The sequence below is a fragment of the Parasteatoda tepidariorum genome, chromosome 8 (assembly GCF_982258835.1).
Source record: "Parasteatoda tepidariorum strain Cologne lab strain chromosome 8, Ptep-v5.0, whole genome shotgun sequence".
NCBI classification, from domain to species: Eukaryota; Metazoa; Arthropoda; class Arachnida; order Araneae; family Theridiidae; genus Parasteatoda; species Parasteatoda tepidariorum.
Window position 1 is genome coordinate 104,127,202 of NC_141762.1, and position 14,197 is coordinate 104,141,398.

The window sequence follows — 14,197 nt, forward strand, 5'->3', positions numbered from 1 at the left end:
TACATAGTCGGCGAATAGCTGAGATCTGAAATACAAAACTAGAGCAAGAAGAAGCTTTTTTTTTTTTGTAAACAAGCGGAACAAATTGACTTTTCACACAAACGTGCCAAAGCATCCTTTTTTTTCTTCTCTGAAATATCTTGGGGGAAGAGTAATGCCTTTTTTTTCCAGCGAAAAATACTATTCCTCTGTATACTGAAGATAAGAGACAAGCTTGAAATTTTTAAATTGTGCTTCATTGTGGAACTCCTGTTACTGAAAAGTGGGGTTTAGGATGGCTAATAAAATAGAGGTTAATTGATTAATAAATTTTTTTAAAAAACCAATTACATGATTAGGCAAATTGAACACATAAAACGTTGACAGATTTTAGAGTGCGACTCAGTGAGTGTTTTGTTAATTTCAAGGAGACTTGGCCAGGGCACGACTTAGCCTAATTGGAGACCTCTGCTTCAGTAAAGAACTTTATGGAGGTATTTAAATTTTTAACCTCATTACACATATATAACAAGAAAATTGACTAGAACCTAAAACAGCTATAAAGTCCCACCTCCAATGATAAGAAGAAACATCGTTCTGTGTCCATTTGATTAATTTTCTGACAATTCCATGAATATCATCATGCCGAGTGCAGCCTTGTGATTGTTAACTTTGTCCTCCTCTAGCTGCGAAAAATTCATATCCTTTCTGACATTAGAGCGGAATTCAGCTAAATTTTCGCAATGACAATGGCTCACTTAAGCCAATCAGAAGCCTGCATTTTAGTAAACACATCGCATTTTGCTATATGTAAAAATACAGGCTTTTGATTGGCCAAATTTTTCCAATGTAATTGCGAATATTTAGTCGAATTCCACACTAGAAAGCCATGGATTTACGAAATATAGATTTTTCGTGTTCATACCATAGATTAATGAAGAAGCTAACATAAAACTGACGGAATTTTTTACACTGTATTGATATTTTGTTTAAAAAAATTTCATTAACGAAGGAAATCTAAAATAAATTTTCAATTCGATTTGGGGGACCCCCTCTGATGTGGGGCCCGGGACAACTGTCCCTGCATTTGCCAGGCTCTGGTCTTAGCTTGCTATATACTGTGCTCAAAATAAAAAGCGAAAACTCAGAATTACTTTGGGGCCGTTCAAAAAGTACGTACATCCCGAAGGGGGGGGAGGGGATTTGCTATTATGTACGGTTTTGTACGATGGGGAGGGGGGGAGGTATTATACAAAGTACGTACTTTATAAACATACACCAAATTTAAATTTGACTTTATCCAACACATTCCTTAAGTAAATATTTAATTTTATTTCAAACATAATTATTTTAATTTTTATGAAAAAGGGGGGTAGACTAATAAAATGTACGTACTCTAAGGGGGGGGAGTAAGACCTTATGTACGGTAATGTACGAAGGGGGGGGAGGGGTTTAAAATTTCTCCATTTTTGTGTACGTACTTTTTGAACGGCCCCTTTTGGTATAATCTAACGACCGGATTTTCACCTACTCAATCTTAAAAGTTAGAGGACTATAATTGTTAATGAGTAATGCTGACGATATTTTAAGATGTGAAATCAGACAAAAAAAAAAAAAAATTATAATCTCGACGAATTTGGTTTTTTGACCCTTGAAGTGTATGAAAGGGTTAGCCACAATTCGGAAAATAGGGTCCCAATAATTTATACAAGAGAGTGATTAAAAGTTTTGACCCCTTCAAAATAATTTCACTTTTTACGTATTTCGCTTTATCTCTGGAGATAAGAGTTTTAGCACATAATTATAAAATTCATTTATCCGAATGTAATTCTATGTAAAATAATAATTATAATAATTTATTTTATCTAGTGAAGGGAATTTGAATTGCAAAGTATTTTATTGCTAAGTATGTAATTTTTATCGGCAAAATACAAAAATTTAAAAGATGTTGTTGATTTGCGTCGCAGCTGCACATTGGGCTATTGGCGACGGTCAGGGAAACATCCCTGAGGATGATCCGAAGACATTTAAATGTAAAGCTTTTCATTCTACCAGCACTGAATTAAAAGAAATAATAAAAATTGCTTTTGTCTCTAGTTGGTATTAAAATCTACTTCTAGATTAGTTACATGAAGTATCTGTATTAGAATATTAAGTAAGTTTTCCCCTCGAATTTCAGCAGGAAGTAAGCTTGATTGTGGTCAATTTTAAATATTGTGAGTTGCCTCGACCAACAGCGTTATGTCTGATGATACTGAATACAGTTAAATCTTTATTTTAATGGGATAACATGTTTTGCTAAATCTAACAATGTAAAATTCAGAAGGGCAACAAATAATAAATAAAACATTTGAACAATTTTAGTTTTATTATTTGTGTTGATATTTGTCTAAAAGTTTTGTGCTGCATTTTGTAGTGTTGTTCAGTATTAATTGCTGCTGACTTCGCCCCCCCCCCCATGTGAAGAGCGGGTATTCTGATAGTTAATTAATAAATAGTTTTTTGTTAATATTTCTACAATTGCGTTTTGTTATTTGTTAAATGAAAATAGCGTTTTAAATTATGTTTCTATTTTAGTACTTACTTTTTTAAAGGGTAGATGTTATATGACATATGGATCATTATTCTGCCAATAAAAGATGTTTGTGTTTTAACGTACTTAGTATGTAATTATTTTTACCAGTATCATTACAGTCAACAAATAATAGTATGATAAAATAAATATCAGAAAAAAAATACCAAAAATAAAGACAGCAAAAACGAAGTACACAACAAATTGATCTATCTCTTTCATTAATTTTTGGTAAATTTGATCTTAAGAATTAGCAGTACAGATATTCAAAAGAAGATAACGTTAAAAAACATGTGAAAATCAATCCTTATTAATAAAAAAAATATTATTAAATAAGGAAAAGAAAATATCTTTAATGAAAACATTTATAATTTAACCACCTGAGAGCTTACATACCTTGAACTTTTCGCAAGGCAAAAGGCCCAGAACAAACAAAGTGGCTGCTTCCACCTACTCACTACCTACTGGTATAACTACTAGGTGGTTATGCCTGTTTAGGGCTGGACTGGAACGACATTCATTCCTCTCCCATTCTGGTTTCGGACTTCCTAAATGTCAACGGATTTATTGATCTGATCCGATTCCGTCAGACCAGAGGAGAATTAGCAACAACATAATTTAAATCAAAACAAAGCCCATCAGGAGGTGTTTATTTTTTTTCCTTTCTTTTACATTCATTAATATTTTATTCCTCTCACTGAAATTTGTATTTCTTTATTTGCTCTTATCTTTTTAACAATTCTTTAAGAGTGCTTATTGGAGTGTAAATGTACAAACCACTACATGATTGTTTTTAAAACTTTGCTAGTTAAAAAAACCCTTTAGCACCTAAGCGATGATTGTTGGTATGCACAGGGACTGTTACGGAAATATTCTCATAGCACTAGAATCAGAAATATACATGGGAATTTTTTTTCATTGCATCTTCATCAAACGCTAGAATAATGCATATAAAACGGCGGAGCAAACAAAATCTGGCTTATCAGGAAGTTAAAAAAAATTTTAGATTTAATATTTAACAAAGCTTTAAATCTTAAATAGCGTCTTAGATTCATTTTTGCTTAAAAACTTTATTAAGAAAAGTTTATTTTTCTTATCCAGCCATGAATTTTAAGCACACCTTTTTTAAAAACAAGTAAATATTTCACAGAAATATAATTATTATTATTTAATAAAATAAATTATTTTATGTTAATTTTTTGGTCATTCTACCTAACGTAACTCTTTAATAAGCCCCCAAAAAGGCAAATAAATGTGAAAAATACTTTTTATGGAGCATTGCAGCAATTTTTTTACAACCTAGTTGCGTTTGTGATCATTTTTATTAATTAATAGTAGTATGAATTAATCTTCATAGTTTTCTGGTGGTTACCAAAAATCAATTAAGGGTCTACAACCAAGTATTTTAATTGTTTGTTTACATTTATCCTTAATATTTCTTCCAAAAAACAGACATCAAAATTAACAAAATATAAATCTCTATTAATACATTTCTGTCGTTGGCAAAACTCTGCAGCCGCAGATAATAATTGGGCACTTGCACTCTAAAAAGAAGACAACCAATATCCATGCATGCTACCTATGGCATCAGCACCAGCTTATCTTTATCGGCAATATGGATGTTTGAATTATTTTACTCGAATCCCAATAACGGATTACTGGTACGGACAATTTTAAGACTAGTTATTTTCCAGGTACAATGTATCAATATTCCAGGTTTTTGTACAAAAATTGCAGCTTTCCCTGATTTTTAGAGTTAAAATAAAATTTCCTGACGCTTTAGCATAACAAGTGGCGTAAATCGACATAAAAAGAAAAGAAAAATCTCATTTTAGAAAAGGGAAAATTAAGCACTTTTTAAAAACACCAAATGAAAAAATGCAACTTTAAGGGGCCACGGTACCCGTGCAACATATTTTTTAAATAAAGGTGTAATCATTCATTTTGGGGATGCTTTACATGCTCATTTAACTTATATTCAATAATTTATCTTAAAAATAGTTAAACTGTTAAATTTTTAATTAAAAAAAAATTGAAAAAATTTAAATCGTAAGGCTTTTTTATAAAATTTTTTTCTTTCTTAGTGCTTACAATATTCATCTTAGTAATTTTGTGCATTCATTTGTAGATATATCAATTAGAACATTTTTTATAGATTATTTTGTAAATAAGTAGAAAAAAAAGGTTATGCTGTAAAAATTGCTATACCTCATTTATTCCATGCACAGTTTAAATAAGTGTGTTCAGATAAAAAAGTTTACTTCAAATCCCTAAGGAAGTATTTCAGATTGAAACACAAAATTATCACCCATGAGAAAAGGCACTATATAAAGCCTGTCTGCTGATCAAGTTTCTGTATCAGGGCAATCTAAAATCTTTTCATACATTTTTTAAAAATTAGACAGAGAAATGATTTCCTTCATAGTTGCCAACCTTAGGAATCAAAAATTTGGAACACTATATGCGACGCACCAATTACGAGAGCAAGACAAAAATTTAACTATTAAATAATAACATTAATAGACATATATTTAAATATCCTATGTAAATTAATAAAACAAAACTATAAACACTATCTTTTGTGGGAAATTTATATTAATATTTTATAATTAGGAATACCGGTATAATAGTTTAAAAACAACCATTACCTATTAATATATAAATATTCTCCAAATTATAAAACACAGGTAAATAATAATCTACATCATAAACAAATATTTCTGATGCAAGTGTTTAAGTACTACAATAAATTTTTTTAAAAATAATAATAGTTATTTAAGATTCAGTTTAGTGAAATGATCAGTGCGTAACAAAATCTTTGAATCAAAAATAAGCACTTTTTAAAAACTTTTCAAGCACTCAAAAAATTCATATTCAATCAATGACATTATTGAAAAACAATAACTTTTTATAAAAATTCAATTTTATGAAAATACGGATTTTTTATAAATTAGGAACAAACTGAAAATTCTGAACAGTTGGCAGCTATGTTTTCTTCAGTGCATATGAAATAGTTCGAAGTTTTATTGTAAACAATAATAATAATAAAAAAAAGATATATTGGGTACTGAGACCCCCTTAAAAAACGAAAATTAGCACATTTAAACACATTTTTTTAAAAAACGCTACACACCATGATATGGCATTTAGAAGGATAGTCTGAAGACACAAAATTGAGACAATGTTTTTTACTCAACTATGTTTATTAAAATACACAAAAACATGTTGCAGTTACAGAGATCCAAATTAAATGTGAAAAAGCTGACAACATGTTAGGGGGATAGCTACACAGTAATGAGTACAAGTATAGCTTTGCCTTTTTGAGTCATGAATAGAAATTCTATGTCGGACAATTATCAAAATTTTTTTTTAATGCTTTTACAAAATGTAGTTACAAATTCGTAAAAACGGATGACTGCTTTATATAAAAAAGAAAAAAAAGTGTTTTACAAATTTATTGCGCACTACATTCAATAAACATTGTATTTCAACAGAGTTTTCAAAGTCTTATTAAATGCCCTTTTTTTTTAAATATTTTTTAACTTATAGTCACTCTTCATTAAAAAAAAAAAAGATACACAGAGGTTATAAACACAAAAAGGAAAAAATTATTAAGACTAAAATAAAAGCCCGATTTGAAGCTTTGTAGAGTTACTCACTAGTTCACATACATTTAAAATATTCAGAAAAGCTAAAGCACATATGAAGCTTCTAAAACGAACACGTACCTATTTGCAGTTTTTACCTATTTTTTTTTTTTTTTAAAGACCACAACATGCAAGAACATACATTTTAAAAAAGTCCAAGAAGAATTAAAAAAATTCATTAAGATCTGGATCTTTAACATATTAAGGGTGGCTCAAAACTCAATTAGATATCTAACATATTCATACAAATTAGTTTTTATGAATTGCAATTTATCATCTTTAAAAGTTGGAACTTCATATGAAAATTAGTATAACAAATAATGACACATTTTGAATATGACTGAAAAACTAGCTGAATTAGATTGACAGGGGTCTGCCTAGGTTTCCCCCCCCCCTTTTTTTGAGAGGTACCTATTATTTACTTTACATGATCATGATAAAAAAAAAACCAGTTCCTGACAAGAACTCTTTTCTCGATTATATTAGCTATCGTAAGATGACCGAGAGATTTTTCGGTTTCGACATCAGAGACTGGAAAATGAAGCCTGAAATTGAGAACATCAAGCAAAATGCGGCAGTTGCACAAGAGAGTGCAATAATCTCACCGAACCCAACTCGGTAGACGCACATACGGACTATGAAGTATTTTCATCAAACACTTTAAATGAATGGCGCATTCATACGCTACGGACCGACAGTACGCCAAAATGATTTGTGGTTGAATGAATTGTGAAAACGTTGAATAGAACAATGTGAAAAACATAGTTGTGTAAATCAAAAATAAATACTTTAAGCACATTTTAAGAAATCTACGCTACATGTTATTTTATCCAACAAAAAAAATTAATTTATTTATATTTCTTTATAGCAAACAGAAATAAAAAATTAATAATAAAAACAAACAGGAAAGAGATTAATTGAATTACTTAATCTCAAGACAGTCCTCGGAGAAGTGAAGAGTTGCACCCATGTTTGTAATCCATAATGAATGAAAAGATTTTAACAACGGTTCAAGAACATAAATCGGTAGTAAATACATAAACGTACAGGACAAGAAATTAATTCCCCTAAATAGAAATTTGAGCCACCCATAAAAGTTCTGATGGAAAAAAGAAAAAAAAAACATATTGCAGAAAAAGATGAGAAATAAGAGAACAGCAGATCTAGGCAGAAGAAAATGAACTACAATAGATATACATAAGTAATAAAATACATCAACATTACATTTATTTCTGAGTACGATGATCGATCGGGGAGCCTTGATTATTTACACTTAAGGTAGAAAATAAATTCATTGGATAACACACTGTTTGTGGCCGTTCCTTATCTTCAATCGAGATTTTGGACGATACTTCTCCAAGTATTGCAACTGTTTGGCATTAATTGCACCCCTTCTCTTCCTACAAAAGATAACAACACAATCAATATCCAAACAATGAAACAAAATTATTACCATTCATTTATTCAGGGGTGATCAACTCAAAAATTCTGAAAATTTCATGAGTAAAATCATTAACGACCCATTTCAAAAAAATAAAAACCTCTGTATAAATTTAAATCAGTGATATTTTCAAAACACTTAGTTCTAAATAAATCATATGTAGCATAATTTAATTCCTTATATAATTTTTTAAAATTTTATACCTGTCAATGAACGGGAGATTTGATCCAACGTGCGTATCTTACTGTGAATGACTGATATAGGTGACGTTGACTTCCACCGGTAAATGTTGAGAATCGCTTTGGTAAAAGTCAGACACATTTAATTTTATAACCAACGTTGAAAAGCAGACCCAATTTCGGGTTTACGGCTTCTTATGTTCGACTCAGTAGCTTAGTCATTTTGAAGCAATCCAGGAGACAAGGAAACTCCTGGATGAGTTTCCCCAGAGGTATTGAGCTGTTACGGGAACATGGAGGACTCGGTGAGATGACAGATTTAATGTGCGACTCGACAGATTTAATGTGCATCCGTCACCACTTACTGCACAGGGAGTCTTCTGCCGGCGGGGATCGACCCATGCAGCATAATTTAAATGAATATTTATGTATAAGTTTACTTTCATTTCTAGTCGCATTTATTATTCCACAGGGTTGGGTTTTTGACGTCAAAAAGTGGTTTTTGACATGACCCAAGAAAATATATTAACTTCAAAACTACCAACAGTTGCCATGCATTATATTGAAATTTAATTATACTATAGGTAATCAGCAGGTTTTAAAATATTTTTTTATTAAAATTAAGGTAAAATAACAGATTTAAAATCTCAGAAATTTATATTCAAATGCATGTACAGAAAAATTTTGCACAAAAATTGTTTAAATATTTATATTAAAAAAAATTTTTTTTTTCTTTTTGATACTTAAGAAAATTAAAAGTTTATTACTATGCATTTTTGACATATAAGGAACATATAACTAATATTTATAAGGAACTTACAAGTTATGTTGTATAAATACAAACTTGATATAAGATACAAGTGTATAAAAAAAAATTTTAATGTTATACCGAATATCTTTATTATCCAGTATGTTAATTTGAATTTAAAAGTAGTTAAATTTATGAATAATGATAAATATAATTCATATTGTTTATTATATTTATTTATAATTATTACACTTATCATTTTAAAACAATTTTTATCTCTTAATTTTTTTTTCTCCACTTGTATTAAGAATACAAATAATGCATATCTTGAAAGCAAGAAGTAATTATTCAACAGCTGAATATTTAGATATTCAACAAAACTACATCGTATTCAGCAAAATGAAATTCACAAGTATTTGGATAAACTAAATTTTCAGCATAGTAAATGAATAGGCTGAATATACTGTAAATCGACACTAACTACTCTGTGTATTTAACAGAAAGCACTTAAATTTGTATTGTCTTATGTTAAAAAGATTATTAAGAAGATTTAAAAGAATATTAAAAAGAATTTTCTTTAAAAGAAGATGTCTAATGTACAAAACTGCTAATGTTTATCTTTAAAAATGTATAATTTTTAGTATAATCTATACTATACACTAAATTTGGTTATAAATAAATTTCTTAATAATATCACTGCAGATTTTCAATAACACATGAAAATGAATGCAGAATATTACAAAAGATGTGAGTTTTAATAACACATGAAAATGAATACATAATATTACAAAAGATGTGAGTTTTCAAAAGTACAAGATTTTGGTTACTATTCAAAATATAAGTGTTTCTTCAAAATTTTAAATTTATTTTTTCTAGAACATATTTAGAAACACTATCCTTTAAAAAATATATAAATTTTATGTATTAATTAAATTTCACATATGAATATAGGTTTTTGACATTTTCGACATTTTTGACAGTGAGGTTTTTGACGTGACGGTTTAAACCATGGTTTAAACTGTCAAAAACTGTCACATGTCAAAAACCTGCCAACCCTGTTATTCCACCAGAAAATATATTTACAAATGAAAAAGATGCCGAGCATAAATTCTAATATGTGTAAATAAAATATACAAGAATTTTTATATGTAAATGTGATCGATGATCTCTTGAACTTTCTGGAACTTTGATTTCCGGATTGCGGTTAGAGAACCGCAATCCGGAAATCACAATTATCTTTGTATATTGAATTGGCAAGAAAGTAATTTTAGGATTTGAAACCAAATTTCACTTTTGTACCAAAAATGAAGTTTAATCAGTCATATATATGCTTGCTGATCATATTCGAATGAATAAATAGAAATAATAAACAGACAGAAGTCAAATAATCGTTTAATTAAATTTAATGTGCAACGCAAGAAAAATATTACATATACATAATAGAGGAATTCAAAACTTGAAAAAAATTCAAAGAGATTATGTATTCAATTAAAGATGAAATTCTTTAAAACTAACAGAGATAAGGGAATATTTTTTAGGAAATGTTTTGAAACATAAAAACTAGAAACAAAACAATAAAAATTACAACTATTTGAAATTAACTGAATCGCAATGTAAAAATATAAATAATGATGCTTATTTTTATGCAGACTCTAATGTTATAATTAAAATAACTTGTTTTCTTTAGTAAATCTTTTAAACAAAATAAGTTTCAGCATAAAAATGAAATGATAAAGCTGTTTAAACTATAATTTCTTAAAAAACTGAGGTAGATTATTAATAAAAACTGTATAATAGTCCAAAAAGAAAAACTCAACTAAGGAGGTGAGATTATATTATAAGAAATTGTCCAAAGTTTTTTTTTTCTTCATAAAATGTTTCACTACTTAAAAGCTTGATAATTTTGTTTAGTTTTAATAAAGCTTTTACAACCAATCAATTCAGGGCTGGAGTTTTGGACGTCCTAAACTGGTTTTGGACATGAGGATTTTACTGTCCAAAACCTTGAACATTGGCAAAAATTCTATATGTGTAACCATTGTACACATAATAATTACATATATTAATAATTATTTAATACTTTTTATACAATTTGCTTTAACTTACGAAAGGAAAATAATATAATAGAATAGAAAAAGATTTATAACTTTTAAAGCTCCACAATTCATTGAACAACAAAAGTGAATATCTTATCCCTTAAATATGAATAAATATGCTTTTAACACTGATAAATAATGTTTTTGCATACGGATAAATAAATGCAATATTAAAAATAATAAACTTTTTTAATAAAAACAAAAACTTGCCTGCTTCTTGTTCAAAAATTAACCTTTTATTTTTCATGATATTTTTTTGGACAGGACGGTTTAAGCCACGGATTAATCCATTCAGTCCTAAACCTTGCCTACTCTGGATATAGTACAAGGTAGTTTTCATTTTATTTAGTTGTCTGCATTGTTATTATTATTAAATAAACATATGTTAAGTTTTTATATTTAATTATGAATGTTGTTACTTTCCATTCTTTCATATTTTATAATAAACTTATATTAATTAGAAACTTTTATTATAATATTAATAATAGATATTTTTAATAAAACAAAAACTTTTCCTCATTCTGCTTTTTTTTTTTTGAGCAAAAATTAACTTTTTCTTTCTCACAATATTTTTTTTAAATTGTGACATAATTTAATTAAAAGGGTTTTGGACAGAACGGTTCAAACCGTGGATTAATCCATTCTGTCCTAAACCTTTCCATTTCTGAATCAATTTGTTTTAACTATATTTAAAATACTGAGCATGATTAATAATAAATAAAATAAATTAATTATTTACATACTTCGGTTAAAATTAAAATAAATATTTGACCAAAGTACTATTTGTTGCATCAATAGAAGCACTTTTCAGATAAAAATGAGTTTCTTGAGATTTTCAGAGTAAAATTCTAAACATAGATTCTTGTTATTTAAAGAAGCACAATTGTGAACACAGTTTATAAATTTATTTACATCTTTTTATATGCATGAAGAACTTCTGATAAATTCAAAATGAATTTTTTTTTTTTTAGAAAACCAGAACTATTTCCTACCTAAACTTCCATGGTAAATAAAAATGTGTTTATTAAATTTCATTTAATTGTATAGATGAATTTAAATTAAAAAAAATAATTCTTTAATAGAAAATGGAAGTAACAAAATTATTAATTGCTAATACTACTAGGGAAATCATTGTGTATTCTAAGAATTTAGCGATTTTTTTTTTCTTTTTCAGAGAGTTTCTCAAATCAAATGCATCAAATATCAAACATTTGATATGGCAGTATTATAAACATTTTCTCATAAATTAAAAAAAAAAAAAAAAAAAAAAAAAAACATCTATTTCTCAAGATAGTACTATGAAAAAAAAATTTCTCCATAAAATATTGAGAGACCAAAGCCAAACAAGCCAGTGTTAACTTTCAAACTAAAGAAAATGAATAAAAAAGTATAGGATACCATATGGGGGGGGGGCAACTTTGTTGCAACCACAATGTGTTGAATTGAACCAACTTTACTTTTACATTTAAACTATGTTATTGTATAATAAAGTTCAATAGGCCCAAAAATATATATGGTTAACTTTTCACCATATTTAGGTAGTGGTGAATTTGAATGATATTATGGTTCAACACACATGGTTTACTTTTCAAGAGATATTATGGTTCAACATGTACTTTTTAAGAGAAAACAAGACTATCTCATGAACCATAAGTAAGTCATCTCAATAATATATTTCATTCAAACTTTCTTCTTCACAAGTTTTAGATTTTTATTCAATATATTAAATCTTGAACAGGCACAAGAATTTTTTTTTTATTGGTTTGGAAGAATTATTATTAACAGAAATTAATTAGATAAATAAGATACAGCAGAAAATTGTTTTCCAATTGCGATAAAATTCAGAACTGAAAACTAAGTAACCTCTTTCTGATCAGAACATTATGAGGCTGTTTCTTATCAATATCCAGCACCAATATTTGAACTTTTTAAATAATTGAAAAAATACCTGAAATTTGAGCAAGAAAAAAGTGCACATAGGAAGAATATATCCCTAGAATTTAATCAACATTTTAATAAAAAATATAGATGTAAGATTTTATTTATTTACTTTTTAAATTGCGTAAATATGTATGCCAGTGTAAAATTTTTCAAATCTCGATATTTAATTTAAAAATCACATGAATGCATAGCTCAATGTCTGATTTCAAAATCATGTGAATACAAATTCCAAAGCATAATCTTTAAGCTAACAAGAAACACAATACAAGGCTTTAAAACGGCATGAATATAAATCGCAATATTTAATATAAAATTAAGCAAATTTGAATTACAATGTGTGATGTTAAATCATGTGAATGTGAATTGCTATGTGTGATTTTAAATCATGCAAAGGTTATTTTAAACCGCGCTTGCATAAGAAGAAAAAAGATTATATCTTTTTCATTAAATTGAGAAAAAAATTGGAAAAATTCATTCCTTATACCAGGATGCCAGAAAATCAATGATGTCATGGCATAGCTGCCAACCTTGGGAATCAAAAATTAGGAACACTACACATGACAAAATTATACGCACCAATCACGAGAGTAAAACAAAAATTTAACTATTAAATAATAACATTAATAGAAATATCATTAAATTAGTAAAACAAAAAATTTGTGAAACTTATGTAAATTAGTAAAACAAAACTATTAACTCCATCTTTTGTGGGAAATTTATAATATTAATATTATTTTATAATTAGGAATACCAGTATAATAGTTTAAAAACAACCATACCTATTAATATATAATTATTCATCTCCAAATTATAAAACACAGGTAAATAATAATCTTAATCATAAACAAATATTTCTGATGCAAGTGTTTAAATACTACAATACATTTTTCAAAAAGTAATAATAGTTGTTTAAGATTCAATTTAGTGAAATGATCAGCAACAGCTATTGGAATAGTATTTTCCAATAAAAAGCTACTAAAAATTACTTCTGCGAAATAATCACTGGAAGCGCGCTCGAGTCGATCAGAACAAGGGATTGGTTTAAAAGCAAAATTACTGCAATTTCACGAAAATTCAGATTTTTTATAAAAATATCAGATTTGATTTAAAAATTAAGAACAAATCCGAAAAATTCTGAACAGTTGGCAGCTATGTAATGGCTGCAAAAGTGTGGCTGTGTGAAACAGAGAAAAAAAAAATTCTCATATCAATCTCCGCCAAATTGACCTGCGCAAAGGATCAGGGAAGCTTTTACAGTTTTTTTTTTCTTTAATGACTAATATTAAAAATGTTACACGATGGTGGCAAATTTTCTGCAAACAGCCTTTATGTGTTCGTGCATATTATATATACATCTAGCAGCAAGCTCCATCAAACACCACCATAAAAAACTAACAGCAAAACATGCAACAGAAAGTTGAGTTGAATGTAGATGGCACAAGAATCCCACTCAATTTTGAAGAAAAAAAAATTCAAGGATTTCTCAATGACTTTCAAACCTAAAGTCAAATTTTTCAAGGACCTTACAGCATTACAGTTAATATACTAAAGTACATGCCAACCAGATTTTACAATTACGGGGAAGCAGAAATTG

At 28.2% G+C, this 14,197-nt stretch overlaps 1 protein-coding gene across 2 annotated transcripts in view; it reads right to left on the bottom strand.

Moving 5' to 3' along the window:
• Nucleotides 1-6,159: 6,159 nt before the first annotated feature.
• LOC107451144 (PRL-1 phosphatase) overlaps nt 6,160-14,197 on the bottom strand; it is a 47,610-nt gene continuing 39,572 nt past the window's right edge. For both annotated transcript variants that reach the window (XM_043055426.3, XM_016067153.4), the window contains one exon: nt 6,160-7,598. In XM_043055426.3, the coding sequence (XP_042911360.1) occupies nt 7,490-7,598 (109 nt within the window). In that variant the 3' untranslated portion in view covers nt 6,160-7,489. The remainder of the gene's footprint in view (nt 7,599-14,197) is intronic.